This window comes from Quercus suber, unplaced genomic scaffold (assembly GCF_002906115.3).
Source record: "Quercus suber isolate HL8 unplaced genomic scaffold, Cork oak 2.0 scaffold_31, whole genome shotgun sequence".
In the NCBI taxonomy this organism is placed as follows: domain Eukaryota; kingdom Viridiplantae; phylum Streptophyta; class Magnoliopsida; order Fagales; family Fagaceae; genus Quercus; species Quercus suber.
The window spans coordinates 851,825-876,268 of NW_027069496.1; the positions used below are offsets into that span (position 1 = coordinate 851,825).

At 35.2% G+C, this 24,444-nt stretch overlaps 1 protein-coding gene across 1 annotated transcript; it reads left to right on the top strand.

Moving 5' to 3' along the window:
• Positions 1-8,296: 8,296 nt before the first annotated feature.
• On the top strand, positions 8,297-20,077 carry LOC112025378 (uncharacterized). The gene is made up of 4 exons (XM_065770439.1): positions 8,297-8,517; positions 9,312-9,401; positions 12,535-12,802; positions 19,600-20,077. Exons 1-4 carry the CDS (start codon positions 8,475-8,477, stop codon positions 19,865-19,867), a joined length of 669 nt encoding a protein of 222 aa, XP_065626511.1. The 5' UTR covers positions 8,297-8,474; the 3' UTR covers positions 19,868-20,077.
• Positions 20,078-24,444: the final 4,367 nt, after the last annotated feature.

Sequence of the window (24,444 nt, forward strand, 5' to 3'; positions counted from 1 at the left end):
TGCCTTCTGGCCCTTCTCTTCTATCGGCGCTGGTGCCTTCTTGGTCTTGTTCTTAAGTGTCGTGACCTGCATTTTTCTGGTGTAACTGTTCCTCTAGATTGTTGTTTTGCTTGGTGAGGCGTTCCACGGCTGCAGTGAGAGTCTACACCTGTCTCTCGAGTGTAGTTGGGTGTGGTTTGTCTCCTTGAACGTTGTTGGTGGTTGCCATCGAGCGAGTAAGCACCATGCAACTCTACATCTGGGAAGCGATAATACGGCTTACAAGTCGTAAAAACGATGCTTCTTTCCCACAGACGGCGCCAACTAATGATGCCGAAAAAAAACCACGAGTGAGCTACACGGTACTCATACACTAAACAGCACCTGCACAACAAAAAGGAGAAGATCTAACAGAGAGCATCGGTGTGGTGCCGGCCAAATACCCTCCGAAGGTCAAGTTAGAACTTATTTCAACTCTAGAGTACTAGAAAATGGTTAATTATGTGTATCTCGATTTGTGAGAGTATTGGGGTTTTTATAGTAGTCGAGGATTGACCTTTCTTCCTTGGAATAGAAGTCTTTCCCATATAGGAGTCCATAAATCGCAAAACCCTTTCCTTGTAGGGGACTAACATTCAGTGTGGGATATAAGTTATTTCCTTATATACTTATGCGTGGTGGCTAAGTGATGGTTTTGTTAGAACCGTCAGCCTCAGGCCCGTCAGCCTACTTCATGCCCTTCAGCCATGAAGGGCCGTCAACCTGCTGGGTCTTCGGTTCTCTTCATAACTCTTCTCGTCAGCCTAAGCTGCGGGCTTTAAACCGATGGGTTAGCCTTGCCTCTAATTTATACTCATCACAAGCCATTCATGTGTCGTGTGCAATGGAATGAATCATAGTAGCCTTACATGAGCTTAGCCATAGGTATGTTGTTATATATTGGGTAGACTATGCAAGTGTAAAGTAAGATTCACTGCCTAAACATGTAAGCATGCTGGTTTAGTGAGGAAACATAAGAGTGGTTGAGTTTGCATAGGAGTGATGATGTATTGTGTGCCATATGGCCATAGTAGGAGATGGAATTAGGACGAGTTAAGCCATGCATGTGTCATGTGCAACAAGGGAATGGAATGGGTAGGAGAGAACACTCATTCCTCTCTATTCTCTTAAAACCTCAAATTTTCATTCTCCCTGAAATTGGGAATAATGGGAGGGAATGAAATTAAATATAATGATTTTTTTACTAAAATTTCCAAAATACCCCTATATATTCAACTCTTTATTTTAAAATAAAGGTCTAATAGTAATATTGTCATAAAATGATTCTATTCCATTTCCTCCATATTGCTCTCAAACAAGATTACTTACATTCCATTCATTTTCATTTATTTCCATTTCTTTATATTAAAACATCCAATCAAGGTTACTTCATTCCATTCCATTCCATTCTTTTCTATTCCTTTCCCTTATGAACTCCCAAATGGAGCCTAAATGTGTGAGCCTGCTAGTTTCATGTGGAAAATGTGAAAATGGTTGAATGATGATGTATGTGTGCTATATGGCCAAACTAGGAGGTGGAATCAGCATCAGTTAAGCCCTTCACAGTTCACATGGTTGTGTTTGGATCAAAGTTGCATGCTAGGCAGAGTGTTTGGGTTGGCAAATGAAAGAGTAAGGCCTATGATGGGTTGAAATATGTGAACATGTGTCTAATAGGTGGCAAAAGCATGTTATGGCAATTACCAGCAATTACCAATCATCAGTTCAAACACTAGCAAGCTTTATGGATGTGCCGGCAGGATGCAGAAGACTCAAAGACAATAGAGGATATTTAACAAGAACAAAATTTGACTCCAAATATGATTGGGTAGATTGTGTGAGTGTAAAGTAGACATGGCAAAATAGGTCAGAATTTTCTAACCCGACCCAAACTCGATTTTTTTTTACCCGAAACAAAAACGGGTTGACCTATGACCTGACTCATGTTTTTTATGGGTCAACCCAACCCGACCCGAACCCAAACCCAAACCATTTTTTAAAACTTTTTTTTGGTAAAAAATATAATAAAATTAAGACAATATTAGTTTAATTGTTTGTTGTAAGTTTTAAGAAAACAATATAACTGCATGCAAATTAATTGAAAGATGAATGGTTAAGCATTCTGTAATGAGTAAAGATTTTTATATATCAAATAGCAAAGTACATGCCAAAATAATCTGGTTACAGTAGAGTTAAAAACATAAATTTAAAATTGTAGACATGTGTGAGAAACATTCACAAGTGTGAAAATAGTGAAGCCAATGTATCAAATTAGCATAAATTATGAATGCTTAGACCAAAATTTTTAATAATTTATGTTCAAAATAAACAGCTTTTCAAAATAAATTATGATATTTTTTAGAATGTGTGTTGTTTAACAATAATATGATATTCATAAAAGAGACCATGTATAAATAAGTAAACAATCTAACTTTAATGTATATCTCAAATTGAAATAGAATACCAACCACAATTGATAATAGATTATAAAATTAATTTTTAAGATTGTAAATTTCTTATATGTTTTTACTCTTTGTCAAATGAGTTATCCATCTAATAAGTCATTTGTAATTTTGTTTTATATCTTGGGATGCTGATATTGTGTAGAAATAAAACTTGTGTATTTATTTTATTTATCTTTGTGTTATTTTGTTTTAGATAGTAATGTTAGGATTTGTATAATTTTAAAATTATTGAATAAGTATTAATAAGTTTAACTGAGTTCATTCTTGATATAAGTGGTATTGTTGGTCACATCAAACAAAATTGCCATTTGCTTACACAAGAGTGTAAGTCCGCACCTAAACCTCCTTTGAAGACGAAAAGTAGTCATAAAACTACTTATTTTCGTCATTATTGTGGTGTTGTTGGGCACACTTGTCCAAATTGTTTAAAATATAGGCTTGTTTATACATATAACATACTGAAGTTTGTACATAAACATGAATATGTTTATATACAATACAAACATAATTTTCTCAAACAATATAAATAATCTAAGGAGAAAATTCAATTCATTGCCTACAACTTTGTGGATGCCCAAAAACTACTCCCTTGAAATAATTTATTAATTCAATGTACATGTTTGGTGCTGCACATTAGGTCTTTGGCAATGTGACTCTCTTTTTGCGTGCATTTTGTTTCTAGGATGAGGTGTGTGTGAATATCTTTTCTTATTTTTATTTAAAGAGTCACCACCAATTATTGATTTATGATGTGATTGATCACCTATTTATCTAACTTGTTTTACTTAATTAACTAAAAACCAATTCAAGAGTAATTAATTGACAAGGCCAACCAATGTATTCGAACCAAAAATTCTTGGACTCGGAAGTTCAGTTATGGGCGCGGAAGGTGTTAGGCACCTCGCATCGCCTATCCAAAAGACTAACCTCTGAGCACACATGTGCTCAAAGGTTCTTCTATTTTTTGTGTAAAAGTTAATAGTCTTTGTTTATCTTAATTTGGAATTGCTACATTTTTCAATCACAAAAATATGTAGAGGTGTGATGATATTCATAACAAAAAATAGTTTCATTCATAAATGCATAAATCTCGTCAAATTCCAGATGTTTATAAAATAAATGGAAGAGAAAAACCCAAAACATAACCTGTAAATAAGTAGTTTGAGACTTTGAGGAAGAGTCTATTTTGTATTAAATAAAGATACGATTGTATAAAGAGAGTTGGTGTATATATATACACACACACAATTGTATATACACACATATCATGTTAATATATATGGCAAAGATTTATTTAAAAGCAAAACATGTGAAATACATACAATTCATGGAACTAAGTACCTAGTGGCAAGCAAGGTCTCCAATTCTAGACCTGCGATGCTAGTGTTGGCCCGAATGGGAGTAGATTTAGGAATGTCAAACCATGATTAAAAAAAACACACACACACACACACAAACAAAAATAGAAACAAACACCACTTTTCTAAAAAAAGGGGGCGGGGGGGAATGGGCATTTGCCCCTAATTTACAAACTATGCAACAAAATGCCCCTATTTTTTTTAACTTGATTTTAACAGAATCGAGTTACATGTGGAACTTGACATTAGCAATGTCAAATTCTATGCATATTTTGAAACTTAATTTTTTTTTTTTTGAAAATTTAAGTGGAACTCGACATTACTAAATAGAACTCGATTTTGAGAATATACATAGAATATGATCTTTTTGCAATTTAACACAAAAATGCTAACAATTTCGTTAGTTAGTATCATTCCCGAACTATTTAGGAAACTAACATCTCGGGTTTCTTAGACTCGAGTTCACTGTAGCAACTTGAGTCTTTGCAACTCAAGTTTTATGTACTGGCAGGGCTGAGTTGGACGATTTTTCCATGTGGAACCCAAGTCTTAAAGAGTCGAGTTACCCAAAGAAACAACAAATAAGGCATAGAGATCAACAACGAAGAAGCAGATCAACAAAGAAGAAGGAAGAGGAAGAAGAATTTGTGCAAAGGCTTCGTCCTCAAACGAAACCTTCACCTCTGCCCAAACCTAGACCTTTGCACAAATCTGATTCACACCTTTGCCTAAGGAAGAAGAGGAAGAAACCTTCGCCTTTGCACAAATCCGATTCACACCTTTGCTTGAGGAAGAAGGTTTCGTTTGAGGATAATTAACAACGATCTGGATTTTTTGTTACAAAATCCCCAAATTTTCTCAATAGGACTTAATCAAAGATTGACATTCTCTAACAATAGGAACAATTAGAACCTGTTGGCACTACAAACGTTGAGATGGAGCATGCGTTGCTGGGTTTTTCTTTGCTCCATTGCTGATTGCAGGGTTTTTCTTTGCTCTTCCTTTCTATCCATTGCTAGGTTCTGGGTTTTACTCCATTGATCTTCCTCTCTGTCCATTGCTGGGTTTTTCTTCTTCCTCTCCATCCATTGCTAGGGTTTTTCTTTGCTCTTCCTCTCTGTTGATCTTCTTAGGTTTTTCTTTTATGTAACTCGAGTTCCACGTGGATAATTTTTCCACCTCAGCATTGCCAGCACATGGAACTCGAGTCTCTAAGACTCGAGTTGCTACAGTGAACTCAAGTTTAAGAGACTCGAGATGCTAGTTTCCTAAATAGTTTAAAAATGTTGCTAACTAACGAAATTGTTAGCAAAATGATGTTATTTTGCCCCAAAAAAAAAAATCCTATAGAATAGATGCATTTTACTAAATAATTTCAAAATATGGCCATTTTGCTTCATAGGTTGTAAATTATGGGCAAATGCCCCCCCAAAAAAAAAAAAAACACACCACTACTTGCAAAGGCTAGAAGGGTGGAGTCTGGAGGTAATTTGCAAGCTAGCATAATTTTGGGAGAGAATATCGTTAGTTAGTAAGGTTTTGAAACCATTTAGGAAAATAGCATCTCGAGTCTATGAAGCTTGAGTTCGATGACAAAATCGAGCCTCAAAAACTCGAGTTCTAGTGCTGAGGTGGAGTAATTTATCCACGTGGAACTCAAGTTTCTCAAACTCGAGTTCTATAGAAGTATCTGAAGAATGAAGATGAAGATGAAGACGATTTGAAGAACCGAAGAACCAGATCCGAAGGAAGAAGAAGAAGAACGATCTAGAGAATGTAGATCCAAAGAAGAAAAATAGAGATTTAGAGAATGCAAAACAATCTGAAAAACAGAGGGCAAATTCGAAGGAGCAGAACATAAAAACAGAGGAGGAAGAATCTCCAAAAGTAGATGAGGAAGAAGAAGTGCAAAGGATGAACTCGAGTTCTACATGGATTTCACATGGATAATTTTTGTTTGCCAGCTCAGAAACTGGAGCATTTAAGACTCGAGTTATCGAGTCTTAAAAACTCGAGATGCTATTTTTTCACATTATTTTGCAAACATCACCGCTAATGAAATTGTTAAAAATTTAAGGTCAAATGGGAAAAAAATTCGTGGAGTCCGTCCGAACGAATTTACTTATATACCCCCTACTTTGTATATTTTTAAGAGGAATGTAAACTATTTTGTTAAGTTATATTAGGAAATAATGAAAAATGCAAATCCAAAGAAGAAAAATAGAGATTTAGAGAATGCAAAACGATTTGAAAAACAGAGGGCAAATTTGAAGGAGTAGAACAAAAAAACAGAGGAGGAAGAATCTGCAGAAGTAGATTAGGAAGAAGAAGTGCAAAGGATGAACTCGAGTTTTACATGGATTTTACATGGATAATTTTTGTTTGCCAGCTCAGAAACTAGAGCATTTAAGACTCAAGTTATCGAGTCTTAAAAACTTAAGATGCTATTTTTTCACATTTTTTTGCAAACATCACGGCTAATGAAATTGTTAAAAATTTAAGGTCAAGTGGGAAAAAAAATTCGTGGAGTCCGTCGGAACGAATTTACTTATATACCCCCTACTTTGTATATTTTTAAGAGGAATGTAAACTATTTTGTTAAGTTATATTAGGAAATAATGAAAAATGGAATCGGATCCTTTAATGGTATAGGCCGTCTCGGATAGAATTGGTTCGCAGCTCAGAATCTGAACCGACTCATCGTGAGAAGGAAAAAGTAAACCAAAACCAGCAAAAGGCCACAATCGAAGTCCATCGCAAGAGAGAAGAAGAAGAAGAAGAAGAAGAAGAAAGATGTATCATCCTACCAGAGGTGGCGTTCGCGGTGGTCGAGATCGTAAGCTCTCTCTCTCTCTCTCTCTCTATTAGGGTTCTTGTCTCCACGCTTAATCCGTTGCTATGTAATTTGATTTCATGGAATTCCTTTTTTTCCTTAGAATTAATCGAATTTGTGTTAGCCTTTCTCTTCTGCGCTTAATCTCTGGAGAATTGCATAATCAAATTCATTTTTCCCGTGGAAATTTAAAATGTTGTTATTGCAGGTTTCTGTGATGCTTATATAATTATGAACAAACCCTAGTTGCCTCACTAGTTTGAATTTGAAATAAATAGGAAAAAGGAGATGATGGGTTTTTTTTTTTTTTTTTTTTTGGGTTAATCACTAGAGCTTTTTTTTGAATAGATGCATTTTACTAAATAATTTCAAAATATGGCCATTTTTCTTCATAGGTTGTAAATTATGGGCAAATGCCCAAAAAAAAAAAAAAAAAACACACCACTACTTGCAAAGGCTAGAAGGGTGGAGTTTGGAGGTAATTTGCAAGCTAGCATAATTTTGGGAGAGAATATCGTTAGTTAGTAAGGTTTTGAAACCATTTAGGAAAATAGCATCTCGAGTCTATGAAGCTCGAGTTCGATGACAAAATCGAGCCTCAAAAACTCGAGTTCTAGTGCTGAGGTGGAGTAATTTATCTACGTGGAACTCGAGTTTCTCAAACTCGAGTTCTATAGAAGTATTTGAAGAATGAAGATGAAGATGAAGATGATCTGAAGAACCGAAGAACCAGATCCAAAGGAAGAAGAAGAAGAACGATCTGGAGAATGCAGATCCAAAGAAGAAAAATAGAGATTTAGAGAATGCAAAACAATCTGAAAAACAGAGGGTAAATTCGAAGGAGCAAAACAGAAAAACAGAGGAGGAAGAATCTGCAGAAGTAGATGAGGAAGAAGAAGTGCAAAGGATGAACTCGAGTATTATGAACTCGAGTTCTACATGGATTTCACATGGATAATTTTTGTTTGCCAGCTCAGAAACTGGAGCATTTAACACTCGAGTTATCGAGTCTTAAAAACTCGAGATGCTATTTTTTCACATTATTTTGCAAATATCACCGCTAATGAAATTGTTAAAAATTTAAGGTCAAATGGGAAAAAAATTCGTGGAGTCCGTCCGAACGAATTTACTTATATACCCCCTACTTTGTATATTTTTAAGAGGAATGTAAACTATTTTGTTAAGTTATATTAGGAAATAATAAAAAATGCAAATCCAAAGAAGAAAAATAGAGATTTAGAGAATGCAAAACGATTTGAAAAACAGAGGGCAAATTCGAAGGAGCAGAACAAAAAAACAGAGGAGGAAGAATCTGCAGAAGTAGATTAGGAAGAAGAAGTGCAAAGGATGAACTCGAGTATTATGAACTCGAGTTCTACATGGATTTCACATGGATAATTTTTGTTTGCCAGCTCAGAAACTAGAGCATTTAAGACTCAAGTTATCGAGTCTTAAAAACTCGAAATGTTATTTTTCCACATTTTTTTGCAAACATCACCGCTAATGAAATTGTTAAAAATTTAAGGTCTAGTGGGAAAAAAATTCGTGGAGTCCGTCCGAACGGATTTACTTATATACCCCCTTCTTTGTATATTTTTAAGAGGAATGTAAACTATTTTGTTAAGTTATATTAGGAAATAATGAAAAATGGAATCGGATCCTTTAACGGTATAGGTCGTCTCGGATAGAATTGGTTCGCAACTCAGAATCTGAACCGACTCATCGTGAGAAGGAAAAAGTAAACCAAAACCAGCAAAAGGCCACAATCGAAGTCCATCGCGAGAGCGAAGAAGAAGAAAGATGTATCATCCTACCAGAGGTGGCGTTCGCGGTGGTCGAGATCGTAAGCTCTCTCTCTCTCTCTCTCTCTCTCTATTAGGGTTCTTGTCTCCACGCTTAATCCGTTGCTATGTAATTTGATTTCATGGAATTCCTTTTTTCCTTAGAATTAATCGAATTTGTGTTAGCCTTTCTCTTCTGCGCTTAATCTTTGGAGAATTGCATAATCAAATTCATTTTTCCCGTAGAAATTTAAAATGTTGTTATTGCAGGTTTCCGTGATGCTTATATAACTATGAACAAACCCTAGTTGCCTCACTAGTTTGAATTTGAAATAAATAGGAAAAAGGAGATGATGGGTTTTTTTTTTTTGGTTAATCACTAGAGCTTTTTTTAGGGTAACTCAAAGTGATTGAATTGAATTCCTTGTGTGATGATGCATAGGTTGATTTGGATAATACATTTTATATATATGTTGATGACATAGGAATAGAATCTACGAGAAATTGGCCTCACCCCTGACGGGTTAAGCAGTTCATGCTCATGCCCAGGAGCATATATACATGTCTATCATGCTCAAACATGCTGTTTTCAGTATTATAAGCAAGAAAAAAATTCATTTAAATTTTGGTTTGCAAGCATGGTATGTATTGATGAGCATAATTCAATACCTTGAGGGTTTTGCTTCAATGACTTGGCAAGCGATTAATGCATCTGCTTTCTTTTAAATGATGTAAAATTTAGAAAAAATAAATCCTCTAATGGGGATTAAGTTGAAAAATAGTTTTGATAGGATTTCATCTTCCTTCGTATTTGAATCTTTCGGTTAATCTTTGGTGTGCTGCTTGTGATGTACAGAATTTAGTTGGGATGATGTAAAGGCTGATAAGCATCGGGAGAACTATATTGGTCACAGTATCAAGGCTCCTGTTGGAAGATGGCAGAAAGGTGAGATCTTGTAATGACTTTAACTTCTGCCATTAAATATTACAGTCCCAAAGCCCTTGGTTGTATAGATGGCATTTTACTGGGTATGGATCTGTCTTATGTTTACCATTCTTCGTCACATCTATTTATATTAATGCATCTGCTTTCTTTTAAATGATGTAAAATTTAGAAAAAATAAATCCTCTAATGGGGATTAAGTTGAAAAATAGTTTTGATAGGATTTCATCTTCCTTCGTTTTTGAATCTTTCGGTTAATCTTTGGTGTGCTGCTTGTGATGTACAGAATTTAGTTGGGATGATGTAAAGGCTGATAAGCATCGGGAGAACTATATTGGTCACAGTATCAAGGCTCCTGTTGGAAGATGGCAGAAAGGTGAGATCTTGTAATGACTTTAACTTCTGCCATTAAATATTACAGTCCCAAAGCCCTTGGTTGTATAGATGGCATTTTACTGGGTATGGATCTGTCTTATGTTTACCATTCTTCGTCACATCTATTTAGTTTATTTTAGACTTCGCCACTGATTGAAGATGAGGTTCCATGGTTTATACTTCTTGCAAATGATATTGTGTTAGATTGTCTGTTGTTGAGATTATAGTGGCAGTTAAACTCTAAGTTGGAGGTTTGAGGGATAATTTAGAGTCTAACAGTTTTAGCTAAATGGAAATAAACTTAGCAGTATTTCATTTCACATCTCGGGTAGCACTATTTCATTTCTGTGTTCCCACTTCCCTCCTTCCTCCCTCTCTCCTCTCTCTGTATTGCCTCTATATTTCCTCATCACTCTAGATTTTTTTTCCTCATATAGTTTTTTAAGCATTAGCTTTGGCAGTTCTCTCTCTCTTTCTAGAAGTTTTTTCTAAAACCTATTGGTAGAGTAATTATTTATAGCTCATTCTCTGTGGGTGCATATGCTTCAGCTATTTGGGATTGATTGGGTCATACCAGGTTCTGTTGTAGACTTATTATTTTGTTGGCAATATTGGCTTGGGAAACATAATTCCAATATTTGGAATTTGGTTCCAAGCTATTTGATGTGGACTATTTGGACAGAACATAATTAGCATTCTTTTGAGGATACTAACAAATCATTGGCTCAGTTGTTAGATTTGTGCCAGCGAACTCTCTTCATTTGGTCTCAGTGTTGGAGTCTCTCGGATTGTTCTTCTCTTATTGATTTTCTTTTGTCTCTTAGAATATCTTTTTCATTCCTTTATTTCTCTATTTTTCTGTGTTGTTCTTTGTTCGCTATCGTGAACACTTGTATTTTTTCATCTATTTCTTTTCTAATAATATTACTTTCTTACCCATCCCCCAAAAAAAAAAAAAAATGATTTTCTTAAAACCTATTGTTAGATTTATTAATTTATAGAAACTTGTCATAAAACCAATTGTTAGAATAATTAATAGAGCCTAAACCATGTAAATCCTATTTTGATATCAATTAAAAGACCTAATTTCTTCATGCAATAAATGTCAAAGACACGTGATTATAATATTTCAATACATTAAAAATGCATATTATTTAAGTTCTATATGTGTAATAACTATATTTATAATTTGACACCTTTCATCAGGCTAGTGTCTTTTTGTCGCCTCATGCCTCGGGCAATACAAGGCCTTGGTGCCTTAAGGTTGCCTTTCGCCTTTGACTACTAGCATTAATTTTGATGGAATTAATGGCAAAGTCTCAACTCAACTCTCCCTCATTTTTCCCCCAAGAGGAGCCACCCCAGCTTTGAAAGGATGACTTCATTTCATATCTTATCTTTTCTAGTATTCCCATAAATGTCTTAGCATTGTTGGCTACACTCATAACTGGCTTGGTAAGAGGTTTGTTACCATGGTTTTGGCTTTTGATTAAGTGCACCTTTGTATGGTATTGTAGTCTTGGGAGGTGTGTCTTGGACATACATTACCTTCAGCTATATTTTTTTTTAATGTGAAGTGGCTGCTCTTATATCATAAATGCATTTACTTATGTTTTACATTCTCAAATTCTCATATAAGAGCATGAGTTGATAAAGTATATTCTAGTAAGGCATAGTGTTAGTTCCAATTTTTCCTGAAGCTTCAAAGATGCTAAAAATAGGAAGCTTTTTTTTTTGTTGGGGGTAAGAACGCATTGGAGTTGGTTGAAGACTTTTGATTGAAATCTTGGCCTTTGACTTTAGAAGTTAGGTTGTTTTATTTGTTTTGGTAGAACCATTGCATACCTATTGTGACAAGGTTTGTGCCTCCTTTTTGGCCCTTTTTAGTGAAAAACAAAACATTTTCTATTGTCTTTTTGTGGTGGTCTCTGTTGAGGTGGAAGGGGGGGGGGGGGTTTGAATTAATTTTTTTCCCCACAGTTCCTTTTTCTATTACTATGTGAGTAAACATATTCTACTATCATATGATTCTGTATAAAATTTGATTGTTATTAAGATAGCTGACTTGAAATCTTTGGGACTAAGGCTTGGTGGTTGTTCTTGTTATTACGATCAGAAAGCTGTTTAGAGAACTGCATTGAAGCGGTAGTTGTCTTTCCTTTTCAATTGTGCATTATCTTCTTTCGTTATTAATTTATAAAAGAGCAAAAGGCATTAATTTGTGAAATCACATATAATAAAAAACTGCAGCTAGGGTTTGAATGTCTTAATTATAACTTTATAGGTAGTCTTTAAATATATCTTCAGTTTATTGTATCTATGATGGTTAAGTAATCATATGATCATTTTCATTTTGTTGCTTACATGGTAGACATTTTAAAGACTCATATAATGACTTAATATGAAATTACTCCTGGTCATGGTCAAATAGATTAATGATCCATCTCTAGAAATATTGATAAGAAGTAGTGCAGTTAGAACTTTCCCCACTTTTGGCTGCATACTTGAGGGTTCTTTTAAGTGTCATCAGTAATTTTTAAAATAAAGTTTTAAGTTTCATCAGTATGAGGCTAATGGCTTGAATTTGAAGTGACTCTCTGATTTGACAGCCACTAGCAACGTTGTTTTGTTGCTGAATTTTGTACAAACTTTGTTTTTTGAATTTAGAAACTTCGCTTACTGCTCTTTCATGTAATACTATACAAATTGTGGTTCTTAGCTGATAAGCAATTCTGAATGGCTTCTTTTATTGATGCAACAGGGAAAGATCTACACTGGTATACCAAGGACAAAAAATCTTTAAATGCAGAAATGGAGGCTGCAAAAGAAGAAATAAAAAGAATTAAGGAACAGGAGGAGCAAGCCATGAGGGAGGCCCTAGGCTTAGCTCCTAAACATGCTAGCCGACCTCAAGGTAATCGGCTTGATAAGCATGAGTTATCTGAACTTGTGAAGCGAGGCTCTACTGCAGAGGACTTGGGTGCAGGCCATGCTGAAGCTGCTCATGTTCATGGTCTTGGTTTCTCAAGGTATGTCTGAAAAAAAAAATGATTAGGTTCTGCCCTTATGCCATTCTTCCAATTTGATATTGTATTTATAGGTTTTTCATGATGCAAAACCAATTTTGAAATACATAATGGCATTTCTGGCTTGCAAATTTTTCTAGAAAAGTGTTTGAAATACTGTGACATGGTACAAATACAGAGAAGGATGCCATCCTTTTTTGGGGTCAGTGTAAGGTTTAAGTAATGACTGAGTGGGTTAAAAAGTTTTAAAAAGCGATAGCTGACTTCAACTGGTTGAGCAAGGGATAATATATGCCCATATGGTTGAACTACCCAGAAAGCTTGTCTATATTAACCTTATCATGGGACAAGTTGTGGATAATTAAGTGTTGGGGTGTAATCGGTTTGGGTTGGTTAGTGTTGGCAGTTTTCGCACCGAACCAAGAATTTCGGTTTTAACATATTGAGCATTGAAACCGACTTGTAAGGAAGGGATGCCAAACTGACCAATTGCATTCGGTTTCAGGTCTGTTCGGTCGGGTTTCGGTGTTTAGGATGTGAGAAACAAAAGCAATAAAAAAATAAAAAATAAAAAATAAAGAGAGAGAGAGAGAGAGAAGAAGACTAAGCACCCAAATAAATATATAATTCAACACCTAAATAACCCCAGACAAGATCCTATGTCGCTCCTTTCCTACCACCCTCAAAGGAGTAGCGCGAGTGTGGTTTAGTAAGCTAGCAACATTGTCCATTGACAACTTCGAAACACTGGGCAACTCCTCAGTGAAGTTTCTTTCTCTTCTCACCCTCTAATTTTAATCTATCAATCTCTAAACCCATAACTTCTCTATCTTTACTCTCAATACATCTTTCTCTTCCCTCATTAACTCTCCCATCTTAATTCATCTAATCCTTTCTAAACCATTATTTCAACCCCACCTCTCTGTCACACATACAGAACTAATTCAAAATATAATATGTTTTAAGCTAGGAAGCACAGATGCAGCGCCAGAGGAGCCGCACCCGCGTCCGACGCGGCCCTACGCGGCGACGCAGGAGGGACGCCGCTGACCGCGCGTCGGGCCGCGTCCTGCCACGTGTTTTTTTTTTTTTTTCACGACTCGCGCCGACTCACGCCGACACGGCTCAGACTCGGGCAGATTCGCGCCAACTCGGGCCATATCAGACATATCGGGCGAAACCACCGAAACACACCGTGCCGGCGCCGAACAAGAAAATGAAAACAAGCAAAAAAATGGATAAAAACTTGTGACTGACTGTCTCTTGAGCCAGCGAAGATGGAGAGGAAAGAGGTTAGATTGTAATACCGGTGGCCTTAACCCCTTTCTTCTTCTTTGCTTCTTCGTTTTCTTCTTCCTTTTTTTTTTCGCCAGAGCCCCTGCCTTCTGTAACTCTGTTCTGTTTCTTTTTTTGAAAAATTTTGTTTTTTCTTTTGTTTTTTTTTACCGTAAAACGATAGGACTTTGTTAACTTTATTTTGTTTTTTTGTGCCTCTCTGACCAAACACGTGAGCCAGCCACAACTTTCCTCTTTTATTTTATTTTATTATTATCTTTTTTGAGTAATGGGAAGAAGCTACACCTATTTTAATATCTGCCACCTATATCATTTAATTTGTTTTTGGGTTGGCCAAATACGTGAGCCACTCAGCCACATTTTTTTATTTATTTATGGGATGTTTCATCTATTTTGATACATTTGTCTATAATTCAAGTGTCAAAAACTTTAGTGTACTTATTATTATCTATCTATTTATTTTATTACCATTATTATTATTATATGAGTATTCTATTATTATTATATAAAAAAAAGTATGCTTAGCAATATATTAAAAATATAAATAAAAATATTTTTTATAATTTTTTAATTGCCGAGTCCCGCCGCACCCGCACCCATCTTTTTCAAAAATTGCCGAGTCCTGCACCCGCACCCGAGTCCCAAAACGCACCCGTGCTTCATAGGTTTTAAGCCGTCGCCAATTAGAAAGATGGATTTATTTGTCTCCATTCATTCTCTATGCACCCCCAAAAGTATGGATTATCTTGAATGTTTACAAAATACAGAGCAACGCAGGAAAAAACATAAAACAAAAACTAAGACTAAGCTACTATCTACAACAAAAGGTAGCAGCTCAGCACCCAAACACCAAGCAAACACCCAAAAAAAAAAAAACTCAAAATCATGTATATATTCAGAGAACATACCAAAATAAGAAAAGACCTATTTCCCTTTGCTTTCCCACATTCTCCATCAGCATCCAAACACCAAGCACCAAGCAAACACAAGAAACATATACTCAAAATCAAGAAGATTGTGTTTTTTTTTTTTTTTTTTTTTTTTTTTTGGGTGGGGTGGGTGGGGGGGGGGAGGGGGTTAAACGTTTTTGGGATTCTCGAACTTTGTGTCTGACAGACTAAAAGAAATGGAGAAGAAGAAGGTTGTGGTACTGCTTGTGTGCGACTTTGTTTTTGAGAGACTAAAAGAAATGGAGAAGAAGTTGTGTGGAGAACGGCAAAATGGAGAAGAAGAAAGTTGTGGGGAGAAAGGCTGCAGCTTGAAGTGGGAGAGAAGAGATAAAACATAGGGTTAGTAGGGTTATAAAACAAACCCAAAACCGAGTAGTTTTGTGTTAATAAAGAGAGAAAAATTAAAAATGCATTTGCCATGGGTCAAACTTGAGTGAAAGGTGTGAATATGCGCATATTTGCCACTATGCTACCAGGAACTTTCTTGATATAAATTGTATATATTAATATTTAATATATTTCGGTTTGGTTTCAATCAGGTTGGTGTTTTTGTGTGGGCCACTGAAACCGAAACCGAAATGTTTCGGTTTCAAGAAATTCAAACCGAAACCGAACTGAAAAATTGGACTCGGTTCGGGCAGTTTCGGCCCCTTTTTTTGGTTTACCGGCTTTTTGCACACCCCTAATTAAGTGCATCTTTTGGAGCAGACTAGAGTTTTCCTTGATTGGTCCGTTCTCCAACTTTTATGTGATAAGTTGAATAATAGCTATTGATTTGAATACTTTGGTATTCAGACACATTTTCTATTTGTTTTAATGCAAATTCAGAAGAAAATATGCATGCTAGGAATGAAGGGGGTAATGTGCTGAGGTCACAGAACATGATGATGGTGCTGCTGCCTTCCAAGTGATAGCATGACTTAACCCTGAAACTAATGCTTGGGTGCAGGCCCAGCCATATATGATAAAAAATCAAAAAATTACTTAAAAGTGACAAATTATCCTTAAATGTATATTAAAATACTAGCCAAACTACAACTTGTGGTTTGGCCGAAATTTAAGTTGCCTGCCTAAGGTTTGAAATTTAACACTTTACTCACCTGAAGTTTGACCGAAATTTAAGTTATCTACCTATGGTTTGAAATCCCATGATGCAAGTGTTCTGTTGGATTCTTTTTTATCTTATTTGATCTTGTATTTTTATATTTTTTGTGTTTTTGGAGGAGAGAGACATAAAAGTGGAGCAAAATTACATATTTAGCTCTGTTTTAACTGAGGTGGGTTATGGAACTCTAACTAAGTTAACCTCAGGTGAGTAAAATGTCAAATTTGAAACCATAGATAGGTAACTTAAATTTCGGTCAAATCGCAGGTAGGTAAGTTATAATTTGTCCTAAAATATGTCTTAACTTTTCCAAAAAAAAAAAAAAATTTTAAAATATTTGTCTTACAGTTATCATGATTTATTATCTATTATTTGGGTGAGTCCAAGTTTGAATTACCATAGTCCAGGCCTGGCCCAAGAATTAAAGTTCTAGAAAGTAGTCTTTGCTCGGGCCTAATGGGCCTCTCATATATGATGGTGGGATGTGTGGGTTGAGATGGTTCTTTCTTTTGCCATAGCTTTGTAATTCTTAGCACAGGAGTTACCTGCTTCTTTGTTCATGCTTCTTTGTTAACGCCTGGATCAGCCTGATTTCAGCTTGAATTTTCTACCTTTTTGGTTTGGGTTTGGTATTGGGGAATAGAATCAGTGCTTCTAATCTTTTGAATGCGGTTCCTAAAAGTGTGCCTCACGTGTCTTTTGAACAATATCTGGCATAGGTAGCTTGCTAATCATTGTGCTTATGCGGCCTTCTAACTGCACAATTCCAATTGTTGCGTGCAACCTGCTAGAGAAAAGAAACATGACTCCAAGTGAAGTTATGTAGGAATGTACTGTGTTAGGAAACAGTAAACCTAATTCAGATCTATGGGATGAAAACAATAGAAAAGAAAGAGCAGAAAAGATCAATTCACACAAACAAAAACACAGATTTAGTTTACCCAAAACAAGAGTTATGTGATTATGTCCACAGGGTTGCTGCAATTTTTAATATTGCTACAACAAGAGTTACAGGATCATTAGCACATATATATGACCCTGGGCTACACACATGAGAAACTACAATAATGGGCCTAGGGTATCTAAAGTGTGCTCAATTACTGGAAATAACCCCAAAATTGTACGGACACTAATTTTGTTCAATCTGGGGTCTGCTAGCCCCCAAACCTGTGACATAACCAACACAGTAGATCGTTCTCCACATACATCCCATCACTTTGCTTAAAAAAAAAAAAAAAAATTCATTATTCTAAATAACTTATAAAAAAAAGGCACACCCTAGGACACAAGAAGTGTACAGGGGTCAACAAATCAAGTAAATCAAGAAAGGAAGCAAATGATTGGTTTGGAAAAGCTTACAATAGACAACCAATCAAATAAGGTTCTAAAGAAAAATAACTTTAGGTCTGGCATGGATGTCTCATTATCTTCAAAACACTTGCTATTTCTTTCCCTACAATGACACCACATTAAACAATGGGGAACAATTGTCCATATATGACCATTTTGATGACGACCAAACCTACCTTGCCAGCAAGCTAGGAGCCCCACAACTGACTTTGCTTACTTGTGACACAGCCACGGGAGAAGTATCTAGTTGCTGTCTTTAGATTAGTTTTCAATTTTGACATAAAGAATTTCTTGCGTCCGACATACATGCAAGATTTGACAGGGACAAGTCTTGTGTGGTTTTGAAGATCAATCTCATAAGTTATCGGAGATAATTTTACTTTTAAGTGTTATTTTCCTAATTGTCTTTGGCCTAGATTATTCTAGAATTTCTAATTCATTAGGAGTCCTGTATTGGTTTTATCAGGTCTTTTGTTTACTAGTCAAATTAGTAGTCCTATTAGGTAACAGTCAATGGGTCTATATAAACATGCAAGCCTGGAGCTCTTCTTTTTTGTTGCACACTGATACTGTTCACAGTTAATGTTAAAGTCCCTGAACAGCCACAAACTTCTCCTTTAAATTCCTTCTTTGTGACCTATCAAATCCTTTTCTTTATCTTATTAAACACCATGAACCCCATATTTTTTCCTAGCCTTTTAGCCATTACTTAACCTTAACCATAAAAACAAACCCTAAATAACCTTCTTGTGCTGCTACGTGGAATTTCTACAACTCTTCTACTGCCAAGTTTCAATTTTCAAACCTTAATCCATCTATCAGCCCTAAAGCCACTACTTTAAAACCCTAAAGCTCAATGTAAGATTGGTAGGCAGATTCGTAATTTTGTTATACCTCAATTTGTTTTTAAAATGATGAAGTGTTAAAATTTATGTGCCCCACCATTTCATAGCAGAGATGAAATCTAGGAAGCACAGACGTGGACATGGGTATGACACAGCGACGAGTAGTTTTTGAAAAATTATGACATGAAATGGCCGGTACAAAACTGGTATGACATGGGTATGGCACCCTAAATGAAGTGTCCATGCTTCGTAGGATGAGATTATAATTTTTCACGTTGCAAAGTATCTCCCCACTCCCACCCTTGAAAAGGAAACTGGTATTTAATTGAGAACTTGCCATTTTTGCATCATTTTTAGTTGGTTGAAGGCTACAGCTTTAGAAAATTAAGTTTTAAAAAGTTCCTGAAAACAAAAGGTTGCACCTGCTCTAATTAATAGCAATTTTTTATTAAAAAAGGAAAGTTCAGAAAACACCCTGCTGTAAATGCGTTCTCTGCAATTTTTTTCTTCTTTTTTCTCGTTCTTAATAAGAGACTTGTTGGCATATATGCTACTGAATGGCATCTTTCCAGCTATTTCTTAGTGAAGGGGATAATTGTTGAACCTGGACCTGCAGAAGATTCACCATTGAATACAAATTAAGTTTTTATTTTTTATTTTTTGAGAAACAAATACACATATTAAGTTGGTATCACTTCAACACAACTTCAGCGTGTTGTTTTATTTTATATTGGACATGTAATTAAATATCCTAGTGGTGGTATTTGAAAAGTTATATTCCAACTGAGTAGATTTATGGTAGCTAGCTGTCTACTCTCTGTTTTCTTTGACATGGCATACAGTAATGCACTGAACATTTTGGAATTTAAATATGGATAGACGCATACAAATTACTTAAATTATCCCTGAATGGTCAAGCATTAGAGTTGCCAACTAATGCATATATGGGGCTTTCTAAAGAGATTTTAGGATTTTTTTTTAAAAAAAAAAAAAAAGTGTAGTACAAACCACAAATCTCGACCTCTTTCTAATACTTGAAAAGACTAATGAAATTGTGACACCGTACCCTGTAACTCAAACTTGGTGACCTTTTACTATATTTGGTTCTTTTATGTTCATTGAGTGTGAATCTTGGCACCAACCTTTGTACCAAGAATCTTATTGACACACCCTTCTGTTTCTTTTCTCTTTTACCTTTTTCTTTCATCTTTCTTGTCTTTTCTCCTCTATGTTAATTCTTTTTATGTACTGCAGATTACCTCGCCCTGGGGAGGAAACAAGTTCTCTTCAACCCACAGTGAGTGGTGTTTCACCTGAAACGAGAAAGGTGTCTATGGCTGATCAGTCACCAAGAAACACTCAAGAAAAGGAATCGGAGGATGAAAGCAGTCGAAAGAAAAGGAGGCGCGAAGAGAAGAAAAAGGAAAAGCATGAAAGGCGCGAGAAGCGGCATTCTCATGATTTGGATGACAAGAGGAAACACAAGAAAGACAAGGAGAGAAGGAGACACGACTCAGATTAATATGTTCATAAAAATCTGTAACTTGTACTTCACTCTTCTATGTTTGTGATAGATTTATTTTTTGGAATTAGATTTTACATATTTTATGTAGTTTCAACTTTCAAATGAAGATTATATGTTTGTATTTGTGCTCGTGATAGACAGACAGACTTGCACGACTGCACAGTCTATTATATAACCGCAGATAGAAGAGAAAATTTGTTTTCACAACTCATGGCTGCAATTTTTATCACAATCATGATGTAGTTGATTGTGAATGTGTTACAAATCCAATTGAGTTTGTTGGTTACTTTGAGGGAATCAAGACTTCTTTATTGATAAATAGACTATTTTGAGGGAGACTAGACCTCTAAAGTGAATACTCTATTCATTATCTGATTACCTAACTCCTAATAAAATAAAATAAAATCTTGAATAATAAAATTAAATAAAAACTAAGCACATAACATTCCTTCTCCCTTGAAATCAATCTTTGTCCTCAAGGGTTTAATATGAAAATGAGTGTTATTTGAAATAGCAAGAGAATGACCCTATTTTTTAGACAATGTTTAGTAGGAGTTAGAGTTGTATTTTTACTGGATTGTCCTTTAGTTTTGTCTCTATTTAAACATAGGAATGTAGAGACATTTTTTAACCAAAAAAAAATGAAGAACCCAAACAGAGGAAGCCCTTTAAATAATAGTATAGATACTTCAACTTATATATATATATATATATATATTCGGATGTAGCAACTTTCATATAGACCCTCTATTCTTTCTTCACTATTCTATTACGTTATTAGTTTTTATTTAATTTTATTATATAAGATTTTATTTTTGTTATTGGGAGTTGGATAATAATGAATATGAAAATTGTTAGCTTAGTATTTGAATAAATCTTATCTACTTGTTGTAGATAAAGATTAGGATTCTTTTGAATTTAAATATTAGGTTTATCTTGTAAAGCCATCTATTATATAGCTGATTAATAAAGAAGCTGAAAAATATTATCATTAAGTGAGTATTCACTTTGGAGGTCTAGACAAGCTGATTAATAAAGAAGCTGAAAAATATTATTATTGAGTGAGTATTAACTTTGGAGGTCTAGACTCCCTCGAAGTTATTGGAATGCATGGACAAACTGAAAGAGATACAATCTCTAGTAGTTAAAAGTAAAAAAAAAAAAAAAAAAAAATGCAAGTTTGTGTTTGGCTAGATATGAACAAGAGACGCCAACTAAAGAGGGTAGTGGGCAATGCGCAACCAAAGAGAGGAATTTGGCTCTCTATGAACAAGAGAAGCTAACCAAGGAAAATGATGGGCAAAGGCAATGCAAACTTGAATATAAGGACATGGGAGCTCCACAAAATCAAATCATTCCACCTTCACACCATTCAAACATACAACAACTTTTAAATTAGGTTAAAGATAGTTTTGCAACACCAAATAGCTTTTCACCTCTGCAAATACTCGGTCATAATCCAATAGGTGAGAAGCAACTTCGGAAGATCGAGCTCTTATGGAACACTCATTTTCATATTAAACCCTTGAGGACAAAGATTGATTTCAAGGGAGAAGGAATGTTATGTGCTTAGTTTTTATTTAATTTTATTATTCAAGATTTTATTTTATTTTATTAGGAGTTAGGTAATCAGATAATGAATAGAGTATTCACTTTAGAGGTCTAGTCTCCCTCAAAATAGTCTATTTATCAATAAAGAAGTCTTGATTCCCTCAAAGTAACCAACAAACTCAATTGGATTTGTAACACATTCACAATCAACTACATCATGATTGTGATAAAAATTGCAGCCATGAGTTGTGAAAACAAATTTTCTCTTCTATCTGCGGTTATATAATAGACTGTGCAGTCGTGCAAGTCTGTCTGTCTATCACGAGCACAAATACAAACATATAATCTTCATTTGAAAGTTGAAACTACATAAAATATGTAAAATCTAATTCCAAAAAATAAATCTATCACAAACATAGAAGAGTGAAATACAAGTTACAGATTTTTATGAACATATTAATCTGAGTCGTGTCTCCTTCTCTCCTTGTCTTTCTTGTGTTTCCTCTTGTCATCCAAATCATGAGAATGCCGCTTCTCGCGCCTTTCATGCTTTTCCTTTTTCTTCTCTTCGCGCCTCCTTTTCTTTCGACTGCTTTCATCCTCCGATTCCTTTTCTTGAGTGTTTCTTGGTGACTGATCNTTTTTTTTTCACTAATGGTTCTTTTTGTTATTATATTGTTGATTTAATTGTCACATCACATTTGTTTCTCTTTTTCGCAAATTTGTATCAATTTTATGCATATTTAGGTCTTTCGGTATTCTAATTCCTGATCACCTATTCTTTTCTTTATCCCATTGGTTTGATTTGATTTGGGTTAATACTTAGTTGTTTTGCAAGTTAGAATTTGATTTTTTTAGTGATCCATTTGGATATTCAACTATGAGACTTTACTAAGTTTTGTTTATACTTTAATCCTTTTGGGTAGATAAATTTGTAATTTTTGAGAGAAGGTACTCTTAACAGGTGTATTAGAAGTACTTTATAGTGCCACTTACTCAGACAAAAGCAAAGGTTAGTCAAACCAAAATAATTAGATGAGTGATGACACATAGCTTTTCCAATTGTATTATTATTATTATTATTATTATTATTATTATATAAGGATACATTTAGAAACTTAATTATGAGATTTTGCTAATAATTCTTTATTTAATAATCCTATTGGATGGACGAATTTGTAGTTTTTGCAAAGAAAATAATCTCAATAGATTATCAACAACAAATTGTTTTCTTAATCGGTCCAATTAATCATTGTTAAGCGATGATTGATATACCATTTTATTTGTTTGCAAAGCATCTTCATGCGGGTATGTTTTGATTCGGTATATATTTATGAATTTATTGAGATAAGCAATGTATTCAAGAAAAGAAATATGATCAAACTTTATATACTTCAAAAGAGATAGATTGGTTTGGGATTAAAGATAACATTAAAATAGAAGGCTACAATTTGAAGTTTTATGAGTAATGGAAAAACTCTATTTTTCTCAGTCCTTTCTAACCGTCGTGAGTGAAAATTTTAATTCTCCCTATATTCTATTACTAGCAAATTGATTCATAATATGGGTAAATGAAAATTTTAATACAAAAAAGAAAGTATATATATATATATATAAGGAGCAAAGCTTGAAACCAAGCCCAACCCAGATGAGGCTGGCTTAGGATGGAAGCCCCATACAACTAAACTGTAGAGGTGGGTGGTCAAGGTCAACACTTTGATCCTTGGTAGCTACATATGGGTAATTAAAGAAAGATGATCAATAAAGACAACAATACATGAGAAGATTTATGGTAGGAAAAGAGAAATTCTTATTTAAGTCCTTCCTCGGGCTAGCCAAGGAACAATTGTTCTTTAGGAAAATGCCTCTCGATTTTACAATGGTCATTTTCTCTCTCTAACTCCCTCTTTCTCTGATCCCTCCTTCAAGGTGGATCTTCCTTCCTATATATAGTTGTTTGGATTGCATCTTAGCCGTTCACTTGGAAGACTGTTGATCTTTTTCTAGATACTTGTCCCATTACTGCCGTGCTGGTAGCAGTATAGTAGGCTACAGGCTGTGGGGGCACTGTTGAGGGGTCAATCTACCATTAATGTGGTAAATTGAGTTGGTATAGTACATTAAATGTGGAGGTGATGGAAGCTCTATCTAGAAGTTTCCTCCTACCTTTGCTTGTATGTCACTACGATCCTCCTCAGCCTTCAACCTTATGGCCTTGGTGGCTTATCTCTAGTATTTCGAGAAGTATCTGTTCCTCGAGCTTCTCGGGCGGGTTTTCCTCCTTGGTTTCCATGACATGGCTATCTTGACTGTTCTGGGCCTGGTTTGGTGAATAGTTAGGCCTAGTTACACCTCAAGTGTATCCTACCTGATGATTCCCTATTTTCAGGCTTCCTCCTCCCACAATATATATATATATATATATTGTAAGGACCAGACTTGAGCTCGTAGTCCACTACGTGGATGGGCCTAAGCTCAAAAAGCTCAAAACAATAAATTTATAAAGAATGGGTTGGAAAACTGGGCTTTAGTTGATTAAACAAACACTGGAATAGATTCCGGTGATAAGAGAATGAAAAGAAATAGGGTTGTATTGAAGAAAAATAGTCCTTGGCTAGGTCCGAGGTGCACTATTCTTGTATATTATTCTTAAATTGGGTTACAGGTTTGGTTCCTGAATGCTACAGTGTTTCTTCCTCTAATTTCTGACCTCTTTTCCATGAAGGGTCTTTCCCCTTATATAGTTCCTTCCAAAGCATCTTGATCCTACACTTGTTGATTACCTGAATCACCACTTGAGTGTTTGTCCCATCAAACACCCTCTCTGGTTGTGTATGCCTTGGGGCAGCCAACTTTGCACTGTTCAGGGGTCTTCTCCACATTAATGCAGCTAGGAAGTTAGTTGCAGATCATTAAATGCGGTGATGACAGCTTTCTTCCTAAAATATCTTAGGACTTCTCCAAGTCTGATGTCTCTGCAATGTCTATTCATACCGACAGAACTTCCTGAGAGGTTCTCTTGC

Coding starts and splice junctions, on each gene's coding strand:
- LOC112025378 (XM_065770439.1), top strand. CDS start 8,475: ATGTATCATCCTACCAGAGGTGGCGTTCGCGGTGGTCGAGATC. Junction 8,518..9,311: donor CGTTCGCGGTGGTCGAGATC/GTAAGCTCTCTC, acceptor TGTGATGTACAG/AATTTAGTTGGGATGATGTA. Junction 12,803..19,599: donor CATGGTCTTGGTTTCTCAAG/GTATGTCTGAAA, acceptor TATGTACTGCAG/ATTACCTCGCCCTGGGGAGG.